We start from the raw sequence: 21,021 nt of genomic DNA on the forward strand, positions 1-21,021 counted from the left end.
TGCACGTAGTTGCCTGTGCACCCCCCAATGGAGTACGTTGAATAGAGATCCATGGGGCAATTTGATATCGCAGCTTTGCCAAATCTCCTATTGGATATTTTTCCCCTCTCTATTCAGCACCTAAGGCCCGCAAAAATTTTCCCTTTTAGGTAGCACATAAGTGACGAATCTCGAATTTTTTTTTTCAACCTCAGTAGTTGTGTTGTGAGCTGTGTCGTCCACGAGCAAGAGACGGGTAGCTAAACATCCGTTAGCCGGACGGTAAATAAGGTCTAACCCTATCCCCATAAAGGTTAGATCTATGGATACTCCCGGCGCTAATAAACCGGCTGATCCGCTTCGGCAATAGTGCAGCTTGGCATTCACATGATCCCGACCCATGAGAGGATCAAATTAGTCAGCTGCCCCGTGCATTGAGACTCCGCGCCAAGAAGGTGTTCAAGTGGAAGATCTCACACGCCGTGTGGTACCGTTTCATTCTGGCAGTCCAGTTTGTGGATGCTCCGTAGCATCTTTAGCACCAGCGATCGGTCGATTTTCTGTGACGTCAAGAAGTCGCTTCAAACGTAGGTTATAAAGGGCTTATCATGTCTTGTTCTCGTTTGGCGTCAGATTTGTCCATGGTTTTCTTCATTGAGGTGGACTAGAGAGCTTCGAAGAGGGCCTCCAGAGCAAAAAGTCAAAGAATAACCACAACCAAAAAATCATGGCGTCCAAAAGAAAGCGGACTGAGGCTGGTGGTAGTGCGGAAATGAAGGTCCCGGAAACTACGATTACATTTACGTCCCGCAAGCCTGAATGGGCGTACTTCCATCTCGAATTGTATGTGGCTCCGCGAAGATGGCCGTAGGAAAGTTCTATCTAACCGTGTCTCTTGGCCTCCTTACAGAGTAACTCAACCATCCGAATCTAGCCTTGAATTCCTCGACCTCCTCACCGCAAAGACATACCTCACCTCCGCCCTCTCTCAATTCCTCGGCCTTTCCGGCACCGTCATTCCCATCGACATCCTCAAATTACAAACAGAAGAACTCCCCACCAGCCCCACAGTGGTATCGAAGCGAAAAACCCGCAATATGTTATGGATCAGAGTTCCCCATGAGGACGCTGCGGCAGTGACGGCAGCGGTGAGTTCGTGGGTTGGGGGCGGGGGTGCTAACGTCGCATGGAAAATCCGTGGCAAGGGGAGCTGGCTTGGAGCGCTGGCAGGAGGAACTGGGACGGAGTTATTTGTACAATGATGAGATGTTAAACATCAAGGGTGGCCTTCTTGTTAAAAGTAGTAATTATGTCTTATGTTTCGGGCTTAGTATTCTTAAATAAGCCGATTTCTTTGCTGACATACTGTTATTTGGTAGTATTTCATCTATACCGAAACCGCTCGGCATATCGCGTGTTTGGATTCCTGAAGAGGGAGCTAATTGTCTCCCTTGTTGATGAGTCTGCGTTTGAAACCTTGGCATCCAGCTTCATGCGCATGGCACGACAGTGTGCCACCTTGAAAACCAGGATATGGGACGCATAGTTACATGATGCTGTTTAGGAGCAACTACTACACTACACATTTTTGCCAGTATATACCATGTCAAGCCGAGCTGAAATGCATGCCCTAGCCTCGGCGCCTCGGAAAAACAGTGGTGCCAATGCAAAATGTATGTAATGACACAATAAAAATGAAACATAGAAAGAATTATATTTACAGCTATGACTCAGGTACAGTTAAAGAACGCTATGCAATTGTCTATACTTCGCACGCCGGTTTCAAAACTCCAAGCTAATAGATATTCTCGGCGGCAAATTTTACGGTGATGTGGATCGGCCAACAAGCCAAACAAATTTGACGGTATTCTGGAAAAGACCCAAACAAGCAAATCAAACCCCCAAGCAGGTCAAACGGCCAAAAATGTTTAGTAGAGTCACGCTCCTTCGGAGCTGGCGCGGTTTGCTGCTAATATTTTATCTCTTGAGCCAGAAGCGGCTATGGCGGAGGGGGTTATTGTAGCTTTCGCCCGTAAAGCAGCACGGATGTCTTCCAAACTGCGATCTTTCCAGACGTCTGCACCGCTCTTGCTCAGAGGGTGCAACACAAGGTTGTCAGCACGGGGGATGAACTCCTTAGGCTTTGGCGGCGGCAAGGAGGTAATGATGTCGAGGTCGGCCGCAAGCTGCTCACAGAAAACGTCGAGAGGAAGATCATTGACATCGTTGCCAAATGGGTTCTCAATCTCAGCACAGATAGCAGCAATACCTTGAATGATATAGGTAGCAACTGGAATAATGAGCGCTTAGTAACTGAAGACAGAGTGGTAGGTGATCCAAGTAGCAACTTACCGACAACTCCTGGAATGGTGATCCATCCCAGGCTTCCAACAAGCTGGAAAGGTAAGATAAGGACATATACCCAGGTAATTTGCGAAATAAGAATGGTATATGCGAGAGGGAGGGGGGTATTAAGAACGCGTTCAGTACCAGTCATAACCTCTTCCATTGCATACAAAAGGGCGCCTAAAGCATATCACTTAGCATTTAATATGCAGGGAGTCACAAGAAGGCTAGTAATTACCGGTTTGAGACTGGTATACTGGTAGCTTAATTTTACCCTCAACCATCAACACGTCGACGTAGGCAGACAAGTAAGATAAGATTTCAACGGGCAAGTTTCCAAGAGGTTTCGTAGATTTTTTGATTGCCTTTCTAGGGTTCGACATTGCCATTGGTACACTAAGGTATTGCCCGATAGCCTTGAAACGACCGATTGGATGTCGATCAGTAGAATCAGGGTCATGAGCGGCTTTGGCGTAGGTATCCAAGTGTCCAATAAGATCGGAAAGATCTTCGTACGCCATTTCAGGCTCGAATCGCAACTTGTGCTTCAATGCAATTGCAAAAGACAGAATCAAATTGATTCCCGTCCTAAAATTAAACTTTAGCATCAAATCCGCGGTAGGTATAACGTGAAATTTGCAACGAGAGGGCGTACAGTTTGGCGATCACATCTTCCTTCCCTTCTTCTCCTTCCCGTTCCTCGTTGTTGATCCAGATTATGCGAGCCAGAGTTCGGGATGATTGCATTAATAGAGCCCAGTACTTCCGCCCTTCGGCATATCTATACTAAAGTTAACAAGGGAGTTCCAATGATAAGTGGTAAGTTGCATACCGTTCATATGCGGTGGAACTGCGTAATGAGAGAGAAAGACCGACAACAAAACCGAGAACAGTAAGGAGAATAGACGATACGCCCACTAAGCCAAAACATTAGAAACGGCTTGTTGAAGGTCGTAGAGAAGACTTCTAAAACGCACAATTATGGACGTATGTTGTAATGGCGACGATCAGGGCAGACCATAATGCGGTCAGAGATAAGGGAATGATCATGCGCGGCAAAACGCTGCCGTGCAATCGTAGGAAAGTTGGCCATTTAGAATGACGGTCAAGATTTCGCGGTCCAACCTGCTCAACCGTCAGGAGATCGTGCAATTACAGGGGTCGCGTTTTCTTGAGGGGGCCATACAAAATAATCATCGATTTCAATGCTCGATCTCCTAGCTAGTAGTTGTTGGGGAAGCTTGGTCTCGCGTTCGACGAATCCGTCACTTATATAGGTAGGCCTACGCGAGGTTGTTTTGTTGGTAGCCAATGTGGTGGTGGTCGACGAGGCGTATTCGGTCTGCTTGGGTGGTTTCTCGGGTGGTGGTTGTGCTAGAGCGGGTTCGGTGTGGTCAATTGCAACATCAGCCATAATTAATAATGAGCTCAGTTAATAGCGCCTAACGATGGGTGCCTGTCGGTGCAAAGAATGGAAATGAAAGGAGTGAGTGGCAAGGGCTTCCGTGGAAGGGTTGGAATGAGTGTTTCTTATGAAGGGAGCAGTTGAATATAACAACTACTAAGAGCCCTAAAATTAATATTGAAAATTGAAGCAAAATTTTAAGGAAAAGACGGCGGCACAGCGCAGCCAAAAAGAGCGATATGTTATGCTTGAGTCTCAATACACAGTATTAAAGGAAAAGTGCGAGGAAATGAACGAGAATAAATCAACTTGGGGGCCGTTTGCTGCACCGCTTACGTGCCCTCCGTCAAAGGAAGCAGGAGTTCGGTGCCCAGCCTCAGAACAGGGGTGACTGAAACATAGTCTGCATGGGCTAGTCCTCAATCAGCGTCGAGCCCGCAACGCCAGAAGTTAAGCATCGACACCCGTTATTGGTGAGAAGGTAAATTGTCCCTGGTCCCCTTTTTGCCATCTGGGCCGGAGCGGGAAGTTTGGTTATATGCCGCATTGGATTGGCCTACCCAGCGATCTGCGGTGGAAATTTCAGGCACAAGGGCATCATTGCTGATATTATTTTGGGCGTGGCCGGTGTGCTGCGGGAGCATGGCAGCCGTGCGGTGGGACAGTAACGTGTTCGATGGTCGCAAAGCCTAGCTGAAGCGGGACCCGCTGCCAACCCACCGAAGGAGTGCTGAACATCTGGCCCACCGGATTATTGCAAGTAGACCGACTCTACTAGAGCCACAACAGGGAAGGACAACAGTGATTGGGCGGGGAGAGGGTTTACAAAATCTAGAGGAGCAGTCTGGTGTAGCAATAAAATAATGGCCAGACCCCCTCTGCGAGCTGTCAAGAGTCGAGAACATCCTCGTTTTACATACAGACAAGACGATTCAGCTGCGAAAGTCTATCGTGTTTGGGGGCTGCTGCACCTGAAAGCCACCAGGGCGATCGTCCGACACTTGGTTACAGCCACCTGGCAGAAGCAACAAGTACTGGAAAAAGGAAGAGAAGCCAGCTGCTGGCCTTGAATTGAGCTGCACTCTGTAGAGCTGCCATCAATCTGTTATCGATTTGCACTGACCTCCGGGCAAAGAAGGAGAAGAAATGGACAACTTCGTATCCCGCCATATAAATCCGCCCTCTCAACAGCATTTCGCTTAACGACCACTCACTTTCTCACGCCGCGGCAAACGCGGCTGACGTGTATCAACAAGTCTCCACGCAACAACAGCGAGGCAAGCACAGGTATGGCAGACATAGTCAATGGGCTATTTTTCTTGGACGCTCCGGTCGATCGGGCGGGTCACAACAACGATCTGGGGAGGTCGTTGTTCCACCTGGCGACTTCGGCCGCAGCGCGGGAGAGGAAACCGGCAAGCGACAGCCGGCCGGCACCGGAGAAATAAAACGCCGCGCCGGAGAGCCGCTCGCTTCAAGAAGGCGCGTCCAGGCCGGCTGCTTGCTTGTTTTGGCCGAAGTCCGACGCTGCTCGGCTCGGGTCATCGTTGATCCAGCCCGAAGTACCGCAAAAACATTCCTTATTCGGCTTAGCACGCCACTCCTCGTGCTCAAGCTCGGCAAAAATCTTGGGGTGCAATTGGCCAGAGGAACCGATAATTGTACTGTGGGGCGAATTCAGCACGCCTATTGGCCGAGATACAGCGCCTTTCCCCGGAATCCAAAGCTTTGCTGTCTGGAAGCTCCAAGCATGCCAAATCGCACTGAGGAGGGGGAACACAAACACGCCCGCTGCCAGTATTTAAAAGACCTGTGCTTGGCCAGCCGATCACTCGTTCTTCTCCATACCTCTCAATCTTCCTCGTTCTCTTCCGCTTCTCTCCCAATTCGCTCCCTCGCATTGCGTGTTCGCTGGAGGACTCCCACTGACATCATACGTGTTCGCCCGCCGCCTTCTCCTCTCAATTGAGATCACCACTCACGTCCGAAATGGCTTCCATGGTCCGATCATCGGCCCGATTTGGTGTCGCTGCTCGTGTCAGCACCCGTCCTCTTTCAACATACCCAGCACTACGCGCCAGCGCCGCCACTGCTACCAAATCACAAGCCGTGCAGGCCTATTTCCCCAATGAGCCTTCCGGCCCTACTGTCCGAACGGAAATTCCTGGCCCGAAGAGTCAGAAGGAGATTGCAAAGCTCACTCGTGTGTTTGATACCAGGGCTTTAAATATGATGGTGGACTATCAGTCATCCGTTGGAAACTAGTAAGCCCCAACCCCGAGATTTCAATTCAAGAGCACAGCTAACGTTGGCCGCCTGTACTTTTTAGCATCGCCGATCCCGATGCTAACGTATTGCTAGATGTGTAAGCGGCCCTACAACTATCCCTTCATACGGACATGGATAGCTCACCCCGGTCCGCAGATTTTCCCAGATTGCGTCCATCCCGGTGGGATACAACAACCCCCACTTGCTCGAAGCTACAAAGTCACCTCAGATGGCGAGTGCTTTGATCAACAGACCCGCCTTGGGTAACTTTCCTTCTCCCGAATGGTCGGAGCTTCTTGAAACTGGCCTTCTTCGAGTTGCTCCCAAGGGAATGAACCAGGTCTTCACGTCTACAACCGGATCTGACGCCAACGAGACCGCATATAAAGCTGCATTCATGTACCATGCCCAGAAAAGACGCGGAGGACCGGAAAAGGAGTTTACAGAGGAAGAAATTTCAACCTCAATGTCCAACCAATCTCCGGGTTCACCAAAGTATTCTATCATGTCGTTCGAATCAGCTTTCCATGGCCGTCTTTTCGGCAGTCTTTCCACCACACGAAGCAAGCCAATTCACAAGCTTGATATCCCGGCGTTCGACTGGCCCAAAGCGCCTTTCCCAGCACTCAAGTATCCCCTGGAGGAATTCGCCGCTGAAAATGCTGCTGAGGAGAAGCGTTGTCTCCAAGAAGCGGAAAGAATCATTAAAGAATTCCACAACCCCGTAGCTGCTGTTGTTGTTGAGCCAATTCAGTCCGAGGGTGGTGATAACCACGCCTCCCCTTCTTTCTTCCAAGGCCTCCGAGAGATTACAAAACGCCACGATGTTCTCTTGATTGTTGATGAGGTGCAGACTGGACTTGGAGCTACCGGCAAGTTCTGGGCTCATGACCACTGGAATCTCCAGAACCCCCCAGATATCGTCACCTTCTCGAAGAAAGCACAAGCTGCTGGATATTTCTACGGAAACCCCGCACTCCGGCCCAATAAGCCCTACCGCCAGTTCAACACCTGGATGGGTGATCCTGCGCGTGCCATCATTTTCCGTGCGATAGTTGAGGAAATTGAGCGGTTGAACTTGGTTCAAAACACTGCTGACACTGGCAACTACCTGTTCTCCCAACTGGAACGTCTTGCCCAGAAATACCCCGCTGAATTCCAAAATCTCCGCGGCAAAGGCCAGGGTACCTTTATTTCGTGGGATAGCCCTCAGAGAGATGCCGTTTTGCGAAAGGGCAAGAGCCTAGGAATCAATATCGGTGGCTGCGGAGATGCCGCGGTGAGATTGCGACCAATGCTGATTTTCCAGAAACATCATGGTAAGTCTTCACGTTCTCCATTGGCAACTGGAATTTACTAACAACCGACACTGTAACAGCCGACATTCTCCTTGAGTGCTTAGAGAAAATCGCGAAGTCGTAGTCCTCCTTTTTCTTTTGTTACAGCGTATTGTGTTCCCCTACTTAGCAAAGCCATGAATGAGTATCGCATGTGTGCCTCTGCTCTCTACTTATGATGTATGTATTTGAACAATGTGACCCCAGTCGACTGAAACGTTGTCTGTCCGCCGTTTTGCCTCTCTTGCCCTGGGGCCCGAATGAAGTATGTTGGTTTCCATTGGGCCGGACAAGGTTTGTTATCAGATCGCGCACGGCCCGCCCATTGGCTGCACACGGCCTCTCCCAAGACACGCGTGAAAGTCACACCCGAGTAGCCTCGATCTTCGTCGTCTGCGGCCTCGCCGTCCCCCACCCCGTCTGCCCCCGTTGCCTGCGAAGGCGCTACACCCCACCTGTACTGCCTGTTCCGTTTGTACGTCTCCTCAACTCTTCTCCATTATTGTAAATCTTCTCCGTTGTTGTTTTTGCCGCCGGTGGATTTCTCGCCCCTCGTGACCCGTCCCCATCATCCCCACACTCCCAAGACTTTTTTTCCTTTGCCAAACCCAGCGTGACAGCGTACTCTCTCTATTCCCCTTTCCTTCATGGCTACGGCGGACATCGAAGCCGCGACGGCTTTAAAGGTGCAAGGCAACAAAGCCTTCACGAAACATTCCTGGCCAGAGGCATTGGATTTCTATTCGAAAGCGATTGAAAAGTATGACCAGGACCCATCTTTTTGGTGCAATAGAGCGCAGGTGTGTCCAAGTTTCATGACTCAGTAATAGGCCTGGGATAGTCATCTGGTCTGGGCTTCTATTTTTTTCATGGCTAAAACGTTATTATCGCTGTGGCTAGGTGAATATTAAACTCGAAGCATTCGGATATGCTGTCGCCGATGCGACCAAAGCTATCGAGCTCGATCCTTCCTATGTCAAGGTGAAAAAGAAATTTTCCAGTGGTCTGCACATTTCTAATATTTGCTGCAGGCTTATTGGAGAAGAGCCGTTGCAAACACCGCCATCTTAAACCCTCGCGCGGCTTTAAAAGATTTTAGGACTGTCGTAAACAAGGCACCTCACGACCGTGATGCAAAATTAAAGTTGGCTGAGTGCGAAAAGTTGGTGCGGCGGATCGAATTTGAAAAGGCGATTGAGGTTGCCGAGCCGCCGTCTGCATTTGAAGGACTTGATGTCGATGCTATCAACGTTGAAGACTCGTACGATGGCGTTCGACTAAAAGATGAGATGACGCAAGAATTTATAGATGATATGATGTCGCGATTCAAAACAGGAAAGAAGATTCACAAGAAATATGCCTATCAGATTGTGCAAGCGGTGAAGGAAATTGTTTATAATGAGCCGACAATGGTGGAGATTGGCGTGAAAGAAGGCACAAAGTTGACTGTTTGTGGTGACACGCATGGTAAGAATTATGGTGCAAACACACAACTGTCGCCTAGGCATACTAATTGTTTCTCCAGGCCAATATTTCGACCTCATGGAAATTTTTAGACTCAATGGTCTCCCCTCTGATAAACACGCCTACTTGTTCAATGGTGATTTTGTTGATAGAGGATCCTGGTCAACTGAAATTGCTCTCCTCCTTTTTGCATTCAAATGGCTACGCCCTGATAAATTCTTCCTCAACCGAGGGAACCATGAGACAGATGATATGAACCGTGTCTACGGCTTTGAGGGCGAATGCAAGGCCAAATATACAGAGCGCCTCTTTAAGGTGTTTTCAGAAACTTTCTCTGCGCTTCCGCTTGCAACCCTAATTGGTGAAAAATACCTGGTTCTCCATGGAGGCCTTTTCTCAAATGATGATATTACCCTTGACGACATACGCAAGTTTAACCGACATAACCAGCGACAGCCTGGCCAATCTGGCTTAATGATGGAAATGCTATGGGCGGATCCCCAAGTTCTCCCTGGTCGCAGCCCTAGCAAGCGAGGTGTTGGCACAGAGTTTGGTCCCGACGTAACGAAACGTTTCTGTGACAAAAATGGCCTGAAGGCGATCATTCGTAGTCATGAAGTACGAATGGAGGGTTATGATGTTGAACACAATGGCCAGTGTATCACAGGTTCGTACTGTTACTCGTCCACAAAAGAAAACATGATGTTGACAAGTAATCTAGTTTTCTCCGCACCAAAGTACTGTGATAACACAGATAATAAAGGCGCCTATATCAATATTGATCCTAAGCTCGACCTCGATTTCCATAAATTCGAGGCCGTCCCGCACCCCGATATTAAACCAATGGTCCGTACATACATCATCTCTTGTCCACACTGTGAAACGATTATTGTCTTTTTGGCTGATGGGCTAACCTATTTCATAACTAGGCTTATGCTCAAAATTCTATCATGTCTCTTATGTGAACGGCCCACTCACCACCCAGCTACCTGCGACCATGTACATACATATGATCCAGGATCCACGGTCGTCTTTTAAAAGCGGCGGCGTACTTCTGCAGAACTCGTTACCTTTCCGTGTCTGGTGATGAACCATGTGCTTTGGGTACTATCAATGATTTGCCGAAGGCCGGAGTAGTCGTTTGAGTCAGATTCGTGTTTTTGGGTTCCTATAGCGTGGAGTCGGCTGGAATAGAGGGAATTGGTTCCTCCCCTGAGCACTTCTTTCTTCAAAGTTGCATCGCTGGCTAAGATGATGAGAAATCTTCCATTTTTGCATTCATCGATCTGTACAGTACACACCCTAATGTAGGCGCGATTTTTTTCGAGCTTTAGGCATCTAGAATGCATCTCTTTTAGATACACAGATCGGCCCACCCCAGTATGGATAAGCTCTAGGGGGATTGCGCGAGGCATGTAAACATAAATCTGTAGTTGTTTTCGGGCCCACCGATTAGTGTGGTAGCAAATACATGGCCACGACAAAGGTGCTCCTAGCCTTGCAGCTGTGCTTCATTAGTTTGATATCCTCTCAGTACTTCTATTAGAGCATTGAATTTTTCATCAGATATGGAGTTCGACCCAAAGACCCGTATGTTCCTCTATGCCAGATCGCGTTCGTGAGGGGCAAACTAACCCCGCCAACAACCAGCTCCCGTTCTTACGTCCGAACGACATACGTTCGCATACACTTCGGCATTGGAAAGATGGCCTGTGATTCTGGTGAGAATACCTCATTCGTACTACCATATGCAACGATTTCTAAGCCTAAGGTTGTTCAACTAGACGGGTGCCATCGACGACCTTCATCGCTCGCTGATCCAAATTCCCGACGGAGAAGATGATAAGCAGAAGGAAGGGAAGGAAATTGTTTCTCAGCTTGCAGCACTAAAATATGAGCTATTACACAATAGGAAATTGACGTATGGCTCCTATTCTACGTATGGAGTGAAGCTTGGATTATGCATAGATGATAACCGTCGATGAAGACCCTTACAGGACGATGGCGAAGATGACATCAAGACATACAATAAGGAGCTGGAGCAGAGGGGTGACGTCTCTTGGTTTTATTCGCCGTGGCTATACGCAGAATGTTATCTCTGTGCGTTTTTACCGTTTTGGTTGATAGGGGGGTACTGACTTCAAACGGCATAGACAGGCGGATAAACACTCTTTTCACACGTTCTACCCACTGGAAGAGCTATGATATTTTCGCCCGCCAGAAAATGTCTACATTCAGGTCCTCACGTCCAGCGGTTCTGGAGCTAGGCGCAAGATATGGAGACTTAGACAAAGAAATAAAAGCCAATCATTCCGACACTCAATCGGAAAAAGCAGACGAGCTGCTCTTTACAGAAATGTGTGAAATTTGCTTATGGGGCAATGCCACTGATCTATCCCTCCTGACTTCGCTCACATACGAAGATATACAGAAGCTCCAGGGTGCTAAAGCGCGCAAGGCAGCCGAGGAGAACATACTCGTAAATGATCTGTCTGCTGCATTTGCTGTGTTGAACAATGCTCGAAAGACTAGGAAAAACGAGGAGCGTCGGGTTGATATAGTTCTTGATAATGCGGGATTCGAGCTTTTCGTGGACCTAATCCTCGCGGGTTATCTTCTCCTCTCTGATCTCGCAACGACAGTTATTCTTCACCCCAAGTCAATGCCTTGGTTCGTTTCTGATGTCCTCCCCAAAGATTTTGGTGACCTAGTCTCGGCTCTCGCGGATCCCCAATCATTCTTCACGGCCACAGCCGACAAACATGACCCAAAAAGCAATACCCAGACTTCCCAGCCGCTGTCGGAACAAGAGGTGGCTGAGCTGCAGTTTCTATCCGAACAGTGGAGCCAATTTCACGCCGATGGAAAGTTGATCATACGACCCAACCGTTTCTGGACCACGGCTGGAAGCTACTGGCGGATTCCAGGCGAAGCGCCCACCCTATGGGATGATCTAAAGGAAAGTGAATTAGTTTTATTCAAGGGAGATCTTAACTACCGAAAACTGACAGCGGATGTGAGCATGATACCCCCCACCTATCTAGTCATAACAACTAACCACATCATCCCCAGGCGCACTGGGATCCTGCGACCCCTTTCTCAGATGCCATTGGACCTCTCGGTCCCGGATCCCGGATCCGTACTCTTGCACTTCGTACATGTAAGGCAGATGTAATCGTTGGCCTTCCTCAAGGGGAAGATGAGCGTATCCGTCAAACAGAAGGAGGAGGAGGAGAATCAGGGGCTCGTAAATGGGCTTGGAGCGGAAAGTGGGCTGTTGTGCAATTCTGCGATGGAAAAGCTTGAGCTAAGAGTGTAAACAAGGTGTAAATAGGTGGTAGATTTAGAAAATGAGCTAACAGCATATAGTTATGGAATATCTTGAAATGTACGGAGTAGCCTTGAAAAATTTAATGTAAAATTTGGCGGAGAAAAAGGAAAATATAGATGCATTTAGAAGCACTCTAAAAATACAAGAAGTGACAGGAGCGTCATTCTTGTGAAATTTAACGCCGTAAGCTCCACTCTGCCAGGGTTATCTTTGCCATCGAATCGCTAATACAAAGCAAATTGGTATAATCGTCACGCTGCCTAGCACGAAATCAAACAAATGAAAATGTCACCAAAATTGAAAATAATGCCAATCGAAGGCATCCACACAAACGAACAGATAAGGAAAGTAGTGGATCTTAGGCGGCTGCCCACACATTTTCTTTCCCGCGGGGTCTATCCTTTATTGCATCCTCGCTTTTCCGTTGAAGTCGCGCTTGTGCAGCTGCAATGCGCTCTGGCGACATAGACTTTAGCTTCTCCGCCGCGGCACCGGTAGGTATGAAGCTGTCTGGGACAAGCGAGAGTGGGCGATTTAATCCAGACGATTTGCTGGACATCTTTCGGGGAGGGTTGGCATCCATAGGCTTAGGTTGTGGTTGAGCTTGGGAAACCTCCAGGTATATCATTGATGGTTTTGGGGAAAGGCTGGTGACAATAGAATCCGTAGCTGGTACCAACTTTTTAGGTGAGACTGAGCGAGAGCGATGTAGTTGAGACAGCTTTGCTGACGTTAAGAGATCTATATTGTTTTGGCGGCGCTTGACAGTGTTTGGTGGAGAAAGGTCGTCATCCTCAACAAGTATTCCTACTTTAGAAGTGGGATTTAACCGATTTTCCGAAGGTAGTGGAGATGGCTTATTCGTCCCTCGTGTTTTGATATTTTCGCCGTCTTTCGCTTGCTCCCTTTTCGAACTTCTACCTCTTTTAGCATTAGTCGGTAAACAGTTGTCCCTAGAGAAATGCTTGTTAGGTAACGGCTCCTTAGTAGCGCAGACCGTATCGATTTCTTCCTTAGAAGCAGAAGAGGAGTGTCGAGGGGCTTCAGATTGGCCCGTAGAAAAATGGGGTTGCACGAGGGAGTTTTTATCCATAACAGCTAACTTGCTTTTCAGAGACTTAATTGTATCCAGCATTTGGGTCTTTTCTGCCTCAAATGCCTTTTGAAGGGTTTCTTGGGCACCATGATGTGCCTTGGATGAGTCTCTCAAACGTTCACTATATTGCTGCACTCTTGCCTCCAAAGTTTTCTGTCGCCGGCCTAATCTTTCCTCTTTCGCTTTTCGCCTCTCTTCGTAGGTAGATATTTCTTTTTTGACTCGAGCAAGATCACGTTTCAAGGATGCATTTTCTTTCTCAAGCTCGGCTGCCTTTTTTTCCGAAGCATCTGCCATTGCCTTTAACTTTTTGAAATCCGATGGTCGATTTTCGGCTTTTAATTTACCCAGCTCTTCCTGCGCTTTGCGAAGCTGATGTGCGATGTCTTGTTGTAGTTCATTGTCAGTAGCACTTTCGTCGCTGTCCAATATCCCGTGACGTTCAAGCGTTTTTCGCAAGCTAGCAGCTTTATGCTTGTGCTTCAAAGTTAATGCAGTCCGTTGACATAGCTCTTTGACCATATCCTCGTTCTCAGGAACTCCATTATTGATTTTCCCAGCCATCCCAGCCGCCAGCTCCGCTAGAGAACGCTCCATTTCTTTTACTTTTTCCTCTTCTTGTTTTAATCTTTCTGTTAATCGAAGAACCTCTGTTCCACTTTTCAATGCGAATGATCTTTCTAATAGGCGGTACTTAATCAACTTCTTGATCTCGCGGTCAGATTTGGCCCTGTAGCTATCGTACTCGGATTTCCAGTACTTTCCCGATTGCGAGTGTGGTTCATTGAGATTCGTAGTAAAGTCATCTTCGGATTCTTCCATAGGGGCCCCTGGCTGATTCTCGGCTGGCACGACTTTCTCAGGAGACATGGTTGGTTTTTCGCTAGTAATGTCAAACAAATCATCATCATTTTCAATTGATTTCTGCTCTCGTGCATCTATTAATGACTGGGTTAATTTGCTTCTGTTTCTTTTCGACAAGTCTGAAGTGGGAGCCGGCCATTGGCGGCTGATATTTCCAGAGAGGATGTCTTTCTTAAGCACAGTATCTGAGGTGGATCGCTTGCGTTCGTTGTCGACAACACTTTCACCAAATGACACTGTTTTTCTCCTCGCATGGGCAGTGCCTGGTGTATGTAGAATACTTTTCGTAGGTGACGCCATGGGCTGTGCTTTGGGGAGCGGGAATGGTTCTTGCGACTGAACTTTCTCGTTGGTCTCTGATCTAGCCTTTTCCAGCTGTTTCAAAAGATTGTCGCTTCGTTGGTAGGTGCTATTTAGCGTCTTGATTGGAATAGTGAGTTCTCTATCTTCGTCAACCTCGGCAGGAGTGCCGAGGACAGCGTTCTTAAAGGCTTTATAAGCGAATACAGGAGCCGGCGTTTCAGAACCATCTGAATATCATTGATTGAAGTCAGCCTGGGTATATTAGGTAGGGCGAGTGAGGATATGTGTAGAACTTACCGACCCCGGCGCCCTCCCCGCCGCCAGTACCTGATAGCCAGCCAAGCATATTCTTCAACTATTAAGAGGGAGTATTCATGACCAAAATATTTCCAATTTTGCTTTGTAAAAAGAGACGCGTCTCATTCACCCTTGCTTATCAGTAGGTGCTATGTTATGGTGTTAAATGGCTCTTCGTTCAGCGGTCCACGTTTGTTTACCTCTAACGCTCCATCCAGAACATCAAGCAATTGGCAGCTCGGTTGCGCTAAGCCGTTCTGGGCCAAAAGCGCCAACACCCAACTTTAATTTCTACATTCTGACAGCGCGAAAACAGCTTCAAAACTGACTGATGGGACTGTTCAGAATAGCACTCCGTACTGTGTATGATTGCCTGGTGTCTCTTGTAGCTATCCAATACCAATCTCTTCCTTGCCTTTGGGGTTGACATGCTTTGTATGGCTGCAGTTTTAGTGGATATGCGCCCGGCTACACTGGGTTTAAAGGGGTGCGTGAGCAGTACAGAGTAGCACTAATAATGGATGGCATTTGTGATACATAGATTTGAGCAGGTTTCAAGACAACATACTAGTACTCTGTATACTGCATACTGCTTGAATCGCATGTGTTGTAAGGCGAAGTAAGGCAGAGGAGTTGGGCAAGAACTAATGGTTAGGCATCCAATGAGGGCAGGCCTTCTGTGCTGTGATGTTTTCACTTCATCTCTTAATAACACATGAGTAGTGTGAGACAAAAGTGATGGCTGAGGTACACAACATCCGACGAAAACTCACCTGCATAGATCATAACTGCAACATTTCTATTGTGTAGACTTGAAGGATTGGGATATATGGCGGTGAATAGTTGTTCCAGCCCCGTGTCAGGTGTCCACACCGCCTTATCTGTTCTGCCATCAGTTGACATGGTTTGTCAGGGTAATATCTGAATTCCCACTCCAGTGCATTCTTGTCATTCACTACTGTCTATTGTAATTGCTGGTCACCTGCTGTCTTAAAATGCTAAGGTAGTGGGCTGCAGCTTCGGCTGCACTTCTGTTGTTCCCTTTCCGGAGGAACAGCCGTAAATTTTTTCCATTCCCTGCCAACCTCTTCATGGAGTCAACGAGTCAACCATGGCAGCAAAACAGAAGAAAGGCAACAAGAAAAATAACCATCTAGCTCAAAAGAATAAGCCGCATTCTTCGCCGGATGCGATGCTGGAAATTTCCCCATCTACTACGGTCACGAATTATCGAGAAATTCATGTGAACGAGGCCGAGGCCTTACGTTCGATTTATGGCGATGATTTCGAGTATGTAGAAACCCGGCAATCAGCTTGGAAGGTAAGTCCCAACTATGACATATATTCTTGGAAAGTTCCTTGTTAACTTGTGTTATGCCTTTGAGTAGCAATGTTCTGACATTGCCTTCAAACTGCATTTAAAGGCATCATCTAATCCCAAAGTTGGAACAGACTTACTTGTGGAATTGCCCGCAACGTACCCCAAAACCATACCAAACCTGAGTTTGGCGTGGGTCGACGATTTGCGAGGAGATACCAAATCGCGCATTCAGGCCTTAATCACCGCGAAAGCCAGCGAGTTGGTTGGGAATGAGATGGTCTATGAGTTGGCAGTTTCCGTACAAGATATACTGGAGGACGCTGCCATGGTGCAAGCACAGTCTGATGCCGGCCAGAGTCTCGAAGAGGAACGAAGGGCCCAAGAAGCGGCTGCCCTAGAAGAGGCGGAGAAGGCGAAACTTGAAGAAATCAGAAAGCAACAAGAAGCTACTAAGGAGGAGGAAAAGGAATATGAAGCCGCATTCAAAAATCAGATTAAACTCCGACAGCGGGAGAAAGAACAAAACTATCGACGAAAAAGCAGATCCATGTTAGAAGATACGGAGAGTTTGGAATCTAACGATGATACTCCAGGTGCTGTCACGTTTGACCGACCGATGACGGTGATCGACAATGAAGGCCGAAATCTCACATTTAAGTCTGTATATGGGCGGACATTAATCAGCCATACTCATCACAAGGAAACATTTACTGTGAAACCGGTCGTGCCTGGGAATGCACCCCGTGCCCCATTTTTGGTGTTAAAAGAAATTTTTATCCGCGAAAAAGAGACAAAGCTGTCTGACGTTCGACAGCGAATAAGATCAAGCGAGGATAAGCTGGAAATTCTCAAATCCCTTCGCCATCCAAACCTGGTGGATTTTGTTGGGTATAAAATCTACAGCCCCCTCGATCCGTATACTTCCCAAGACAATACTTGGCATGTGTCAGCCCTTTTTGAATATGCCAACAAAGGCTCGCTTTCTGAGCTTCTGGATTTGGTCGGTACACTTCCCGCAGAAAATGTCAAGGCTTGGATGATACAACTCGTTGAGGGTCTTGAATTTTATCACCGGCACCGAATCGTTCACGGGAATATTCATTGCGCGCGTGTACTTCTCTTTCGAGGCTCTACTGGCAGCACAGCTGTCAAGTTACTGGGAAGTATCGAGGAAGCCTTGCCATTGCCATCCAGCACTCAAAGGGCTGTGGCGACCTCGAAATCCACATTTTGGCTACCCCCTGAATTGGTACAGGAAGACTCAAAGCCAAGTATTAAATCCGATGTGTGGGATTTGGGTATTGTCTTTCTTCAAATGGGCTTCGGAAAGGACGTCCTGCAGCGATATACATCTGCAAACTCTCTTATTAACTCTTTGGATTTATCACAGCCTCTACAGGATATGCTTCGCGAAATTTTCCAGGCAGACCCCAAAAAGCGGCCGACCGCTTTTCAAATTCATCCATTTGAATTTTTCCGTGTTGATACGCCACTCATTATTGTGAACACCTCATCCAGTACTGCTCCCCTGCCAAGACGAGCCCGAACCGATTCGCAGGGATTTTTGCCGACTTTTTCAAGGTATGAACATGATTTTGATGAAGTTGGTCGTCTAGGCAGAGGTGGATTTGGCCAGGTTGTCAAAGCAAGGAACAAGCTCGACGGACGTTTTTATGCTGTAAAAAAGATATCACACAAATCATCGGGAGCTTTGAAAAACACTCTTTCAGAAATAATGTTACTCTCTCGATTGAACCACCCGTATGTCGTGCGATACTATACAGCTTGGCTGGAAGAAGATTACTTTGGTGCGGACGATGATGCCGTTGAATCTACAGATCAAGAACTTTCTCAGGCCAACATTGAATTTGGGTATAGTGCCAGTGGACTTGACTTTATGAGCTCACAAGGATATCCAAAGATTGAGTTTGGATACGATAGTGACAATCAGCCTCCTGAGCGGGATGGACTGGTGGATGACCAAACTGCATCGAATGGCACCATTGATAATGATAATAAGAATGGCCAATATGATGACGAGCCAACTCAGTCGATAACAGGTGAAGATGCTGAGGGCCTACACCTGGTGAATTCGGGATCCAGCTCGCAGCAAGTTACTTCGACTTTGTATATTCAGATGGAATACTGCGAAAAACATGTATGATTAGCTTTCTCACCTTTTTAGTGCTCCGTACTGATGATCCTTTGAAGACGCTTCGTGATTTAATCCGCGATGGGCTCCATGAGAATGCTGACGCTTCCTGGAGGCTATTCCGACAAATACTGGATGGGTTGAACCATATCCATACCCATGGCATAATCCATCGAGACCTGAAGCCGGACAATATATTTCTCGATGTCACGAGTAATCCTCGCATCGGAGACTTTGGCCTGGCAACTCGTGGTCAGTTCTCGACAGCGGTCCAATCATCATCAGCTCCAGATATAGGAGAAAGCTTCACGCGCAGCATCGGTACGACTTATTATGTAGCGCCCGAAATGAAATCTGCTTCTAATGGACAGTACAACGACAAAGTGGATGTAGGTTACTATGTATTCCATATATCACCGCGTTAGGCTGACTGAAGCAGATGTTCTCCCTAGGTATCATTTTTTTTGAGATGTGTCATCCTCTTAATACGGCCATGGAGCGCGATCGCACTTTGCAGGAGATTCGTCAAAAAGACCACGTACTTCCTGAGACGTTTGAATTGCCAGAAAAAATTGTCCAGGGGCAGATTATCGAATCGCTAATCAGTCATCGTCCAGGCGAGCGGCCAGCTGCTATTGAAATTCTTCAAAGTGGGAAAATTCCCCTTCAGGTTGAAGAAGAAATGTTTAGAAAAGCTGTCATGGGTCTCTTATCCGATCCAAACTCTGCAGATTATAAGAAGATTCTCTCTGCGATCTTTTCCCAGCCTGCAAATAAATTCGAGGATTTAACTTGGGAAATTGATTCGCGGGAATCACCGCCGGCCAATGAGATGTTGATACAAGGTGCAGTGAAAGATAAATTAACCGCAATATTCCGAAAACATGGGGCAGTCGAGACTACAAGGCAGACTCTATTCCCTCGTTCAGGCCACTATGGCCCCGGTGTTGTCAGGCTACTGGACCCAGATGGTAACCAAGTTCAGTTACCATTTGATCTGACACTTCCAAATGCCCGGTCAGTTTCCCGTCAACACCCATCCATTGAGAAAATGTTTTCCTTTGGAACTGTCTTCCGAGAATCTCTTCATGGGGGCCAACCGCGTGCCCATAATGAGGTTGACTTTGACATCGTTTCACATAATACACTTGATCTTGCTTTAAAGGAGGCTGAAGCTATTAAGGTACTAGACGAGGTTCTTGATGAGTTTCCATCCTTCAAATCCGCGCAAATGTGTTACCATTTGAATCATTCAGATCTTTTAGACACAATAATCGCCTTTTGCCGTATTAGCTCAACACAAAGACCGCTAGTGAAAGAAGTAATTAGCAAGCTTAATGTGGGCCATTGGACGATGCAGAAAATTCGAAGCGAATTACGTGCGCCTGCTATTGGCGTAACATCCACATCTATTGACGATTTGGCTCGTTTTGATTTCAGAGGTAAGCATGCCGACTCTTCAGACATGGCAATTGTCTTAACCATAGTCCAGATACCCCAGAGAAGGCCCTGAAACGGCTTCGCTTAATCATGGAGGACACTGAATTTGTGGACAAGATCTCCCCTATTTTTGCTCGTCTAAATGGGGTGATTGCTTACCTAAAGAGGTTTCGAGTCAGGCGCAAGATCTATATCAGCCCTTTGAGTAGTGTCAATAACAAGTTTTACGGAGGAAGCATTCTCTTTCAGTGTATAGTCGATACAAGAAGGAAAGATGTTTTCGCTGCTGGTGGTCGATACGATAGCCTAATCCAGGAATTTCGGCCCAAAATGCTCTCGGCACGATCTCAGTGTCATGCTGTAGGGTTTTATCTTAGTCTCGATAAGCTCACTGCCTCTATGGCAAGCCTTTTGAAAGGAAAAGCTAAGGGTCCCTCAAAACATGAAGCCGATTTTTCTGGTGTTTGGCGAACACGAAAGGTAGGAGCCCATTTTATCCTTTCATATAGCTCGTTATTCTCATCACTAACTGATTTAGTGCGATGTTCTTGTGGCGAGCTTTGATAGCACAGTTCTTAGGACTCTCGCTCTCGATATTTTATCTGAGCTGTGGACACACGGTATCAGTTGCGAATTAGCTGTGGACGCAGCATCATTAGAGGAACTTCTTACACGATATAAAGAAGAAAGCCATAGTTGGATGGTCATTGTGAAGCAAGATAGTTTGGACCGTGGCCTGAAAATTAAAAGCCTTGCCAGAAGAGAGGAATTCGATGTCAGATGCACTGATCTCATACCCTGGCTTCGAAATGAAATTCGCGCTCGCAATCAAACAGAGAAAGCGGAGATCTCCAAGTCGTCCAAGTCGAGTGTACCGGATGCCAATCCTTTGAACAGAGAAAGAGATATGGATGTCAGAATTATTGCACCAATGCACAAAGGCAAGAAAACAAATAGGCAGAATATCATTGAGTCAGGTATGGCCGTTACTCGTTTCGTTATTCAGCCTAGTTGATTCACTAATAATATCCTCAGCGATGCTTCGAGCCCGTGAAACAGCTGACAAATCGCTAAACGGTCCTATTGCTGCAATCGACATACGAGATGACGTTCTACAAGCAATCCGAAACACTCGTCTTGCTGATACTGACACATGGCGCACTGTCATTCAAGGCGTTCCGTTGGTGGAGAGAAAGTATTTGACAGATTTGCTTAACCTGCTCTATGAACTTGCCAATGATAGAGAGGAGCCTGACGGAGCTGAACGCTATAGAAACGCTTTTATCTACAATTATCGTAATGGTAATTGTATTCTTTATGATTTGACGCTTGGAAAATGAGAAAATGATTATCTAACGACTGTGATGAATTGTTATGGAATTGAACGGGATTTGGAATTTCATGATTTCGAAATAGGA

At 47.1% G+C, this 21,021-nt stretch overlaps 7 protein-coding genes across 7 annotated transcripts; 5 read left to right on the forward strand and 2 right to left on the reverse strand.

Moving 5' to 3' along the window:
• Nucleotides 1-706: 706 nt before the first annotated feature.
• Nucleotides 707-1,525, forward strand: LOZ57_004984 (uncharacterized protein; the record flags this gene model as incomplete). The annotated part of the gene is made up of 3 exons (XM_049254021.1): nt 707-822; nt 890-1,131; nt 1,359-1,525. 3 exons carry the CDS (start codon nt 707-709, stop codon nt 1,523-1,525), a joined length of 525 nt encoding a protein of 174 aa, XP_049107090.1.
• Nucleotides 1,526-1,916: 391 nt separating this feature from the next.
• LOZ57_004985 (uncharacterized protein) lies at nt 1,917-3,739 on the reverse strand (the record flags this gene model as incomplete). Its single annotated transcript, XM_049254022.1, has 7 exons — nt 1,917-2,269; nt 2,332-2,505; nt 2,564-2,913; nt 2,981-3,106; nt 3,158-3,242; nt 3,303-3,450; nt 3,512-3,739. 7 exons carry the CDS (start codon nt 3,737-3,739, stop codon nt 1,917-1,919), a joined length of 1,464 nt encoding a protein of 487 aa, XP_049107091.1.
• A 1,980-nt stretch (nt 3,740-5,719) lies between these two features.
• UGA1 (4-aminobutyrate transaminase) lies at nt 5,720-7,420 on the forward strand (the record flags this gene model as incomplete). Its single annotated transcript, XM_049254023.1, has 4 exons — nt 5,720-5,994; nt 6,060-6,095; nt 6,155-7,317; nt 7,377-7,420. The coding sequence occupies 4 exons, from the start codon at nt 5,720-5,722 to the stop codon at nt 7,418-7,420; spliced, it is 1,518 nt and encodes a 505-aa protein (XP_049107092.1).
• A 562-nt stretch (nt 7,421-7,982) lies between these two features.
• PPT1 (Palmitoyl-protein thioesterase 1) lies at nt 7,983-9,764 on the forward strand (the record flags this gene model as incomplete). The annotated part of the gene is made up of 6 exons (XM_049254024.1): nt 7,983-8,135; nt 8,236-8,316; nt 8,367-8,802; nt 8,861-9,466; nt 9,521-9,645; nt 9,729-9,764. 6 exons carry the CDS (start codon nt 7,983-7,985, stop codon nt 9,762-9,764), a joined length of 1,437 nt encoding a protein of 478 aa, XP_049107093.1.
• A 603-nt stretch (nt 9,765-10,367) lies between these two features.
• HRT2 (Hairy/enhancer-of-split with YRPW motif protein 2) lies at nt 10,368-12,105 on the forward strand (the record flags this gene model as incomplete). Its single annotated transcript, XM_049254025.1, has 6 exons — nt 10,368-10,389; nt 10,450-10,520; nt 10,584-10,738; nt 10,787-10,899; nt 10,953-11,815; nt 11,872-12,105. The coding sequence occupies 6 exons, from the start codon at nt 10,368-10,370 to the stop codon at nt 12,103-12,105; spliced, it is 1,458 nt and encodes a 485-aa protein (XP_049107094.1).
• Nucleotides 12,106-12,488: 383 nt separating this feature from the next.
• Nucleotides 12,489-15,593, reverse strand: LOZ57_004989 (uncharacterized protein; the record flags this gene model as incomplete). Its single annotated transcript, XM_049254026.1, has 2 exons — nt 12,489-14,620; nt 15,464-15,593. The coding sequence occupies 2 exons, from the start codon at nt 15,591-15,593 to the stop codon at nt 12,489-12,491; spliced, it is 2,262 nt and encodes a 753-aa protein (XP_049107095.1).
• A 208-nt stretch (nt 15,594-15,801) lies between these two features.
• On the forward strand, nt 15,802-20,943 carry GCN2 (eukaryotic translation initiation factor 2-alpha kinase; the record flags this gene model as incomplete). The annotated part of the gene is made up of 7 exons (XM_049254027.1): nt 15,802-16,011; nt 16,079-18,169; nt 18,223-18,552; nt 18,603-19,605; nt 19,656-20,083; nt 20,142-20,580; nt 20,639-20,943. 7 exons carry the CDS (start codon nt 15,802-15,804, stop codon nt 20,941-20,943), a joined length of 4,806 nt encoding a protein of 1,601 aa, XP_049107096.1.
• Between the last annotated feature and the right edge of the window lie 78 nt (nt 20,944-21,021).

Source organism: Ophidiomyces ophidiicola (assembly GCF_022830035.1).
Source record: "Ophidiomyces ophidiicola strain CBS 122913 chromosome Unknown scaffold_22, whole genome shotgun sequence".
NCBI lineage: Eukaryota > Fungi > Ascomycota > Eurotiomycetes > Onygenales > Onygenaceae > Ophidiomyces > Ophidiomyces ophidiicola.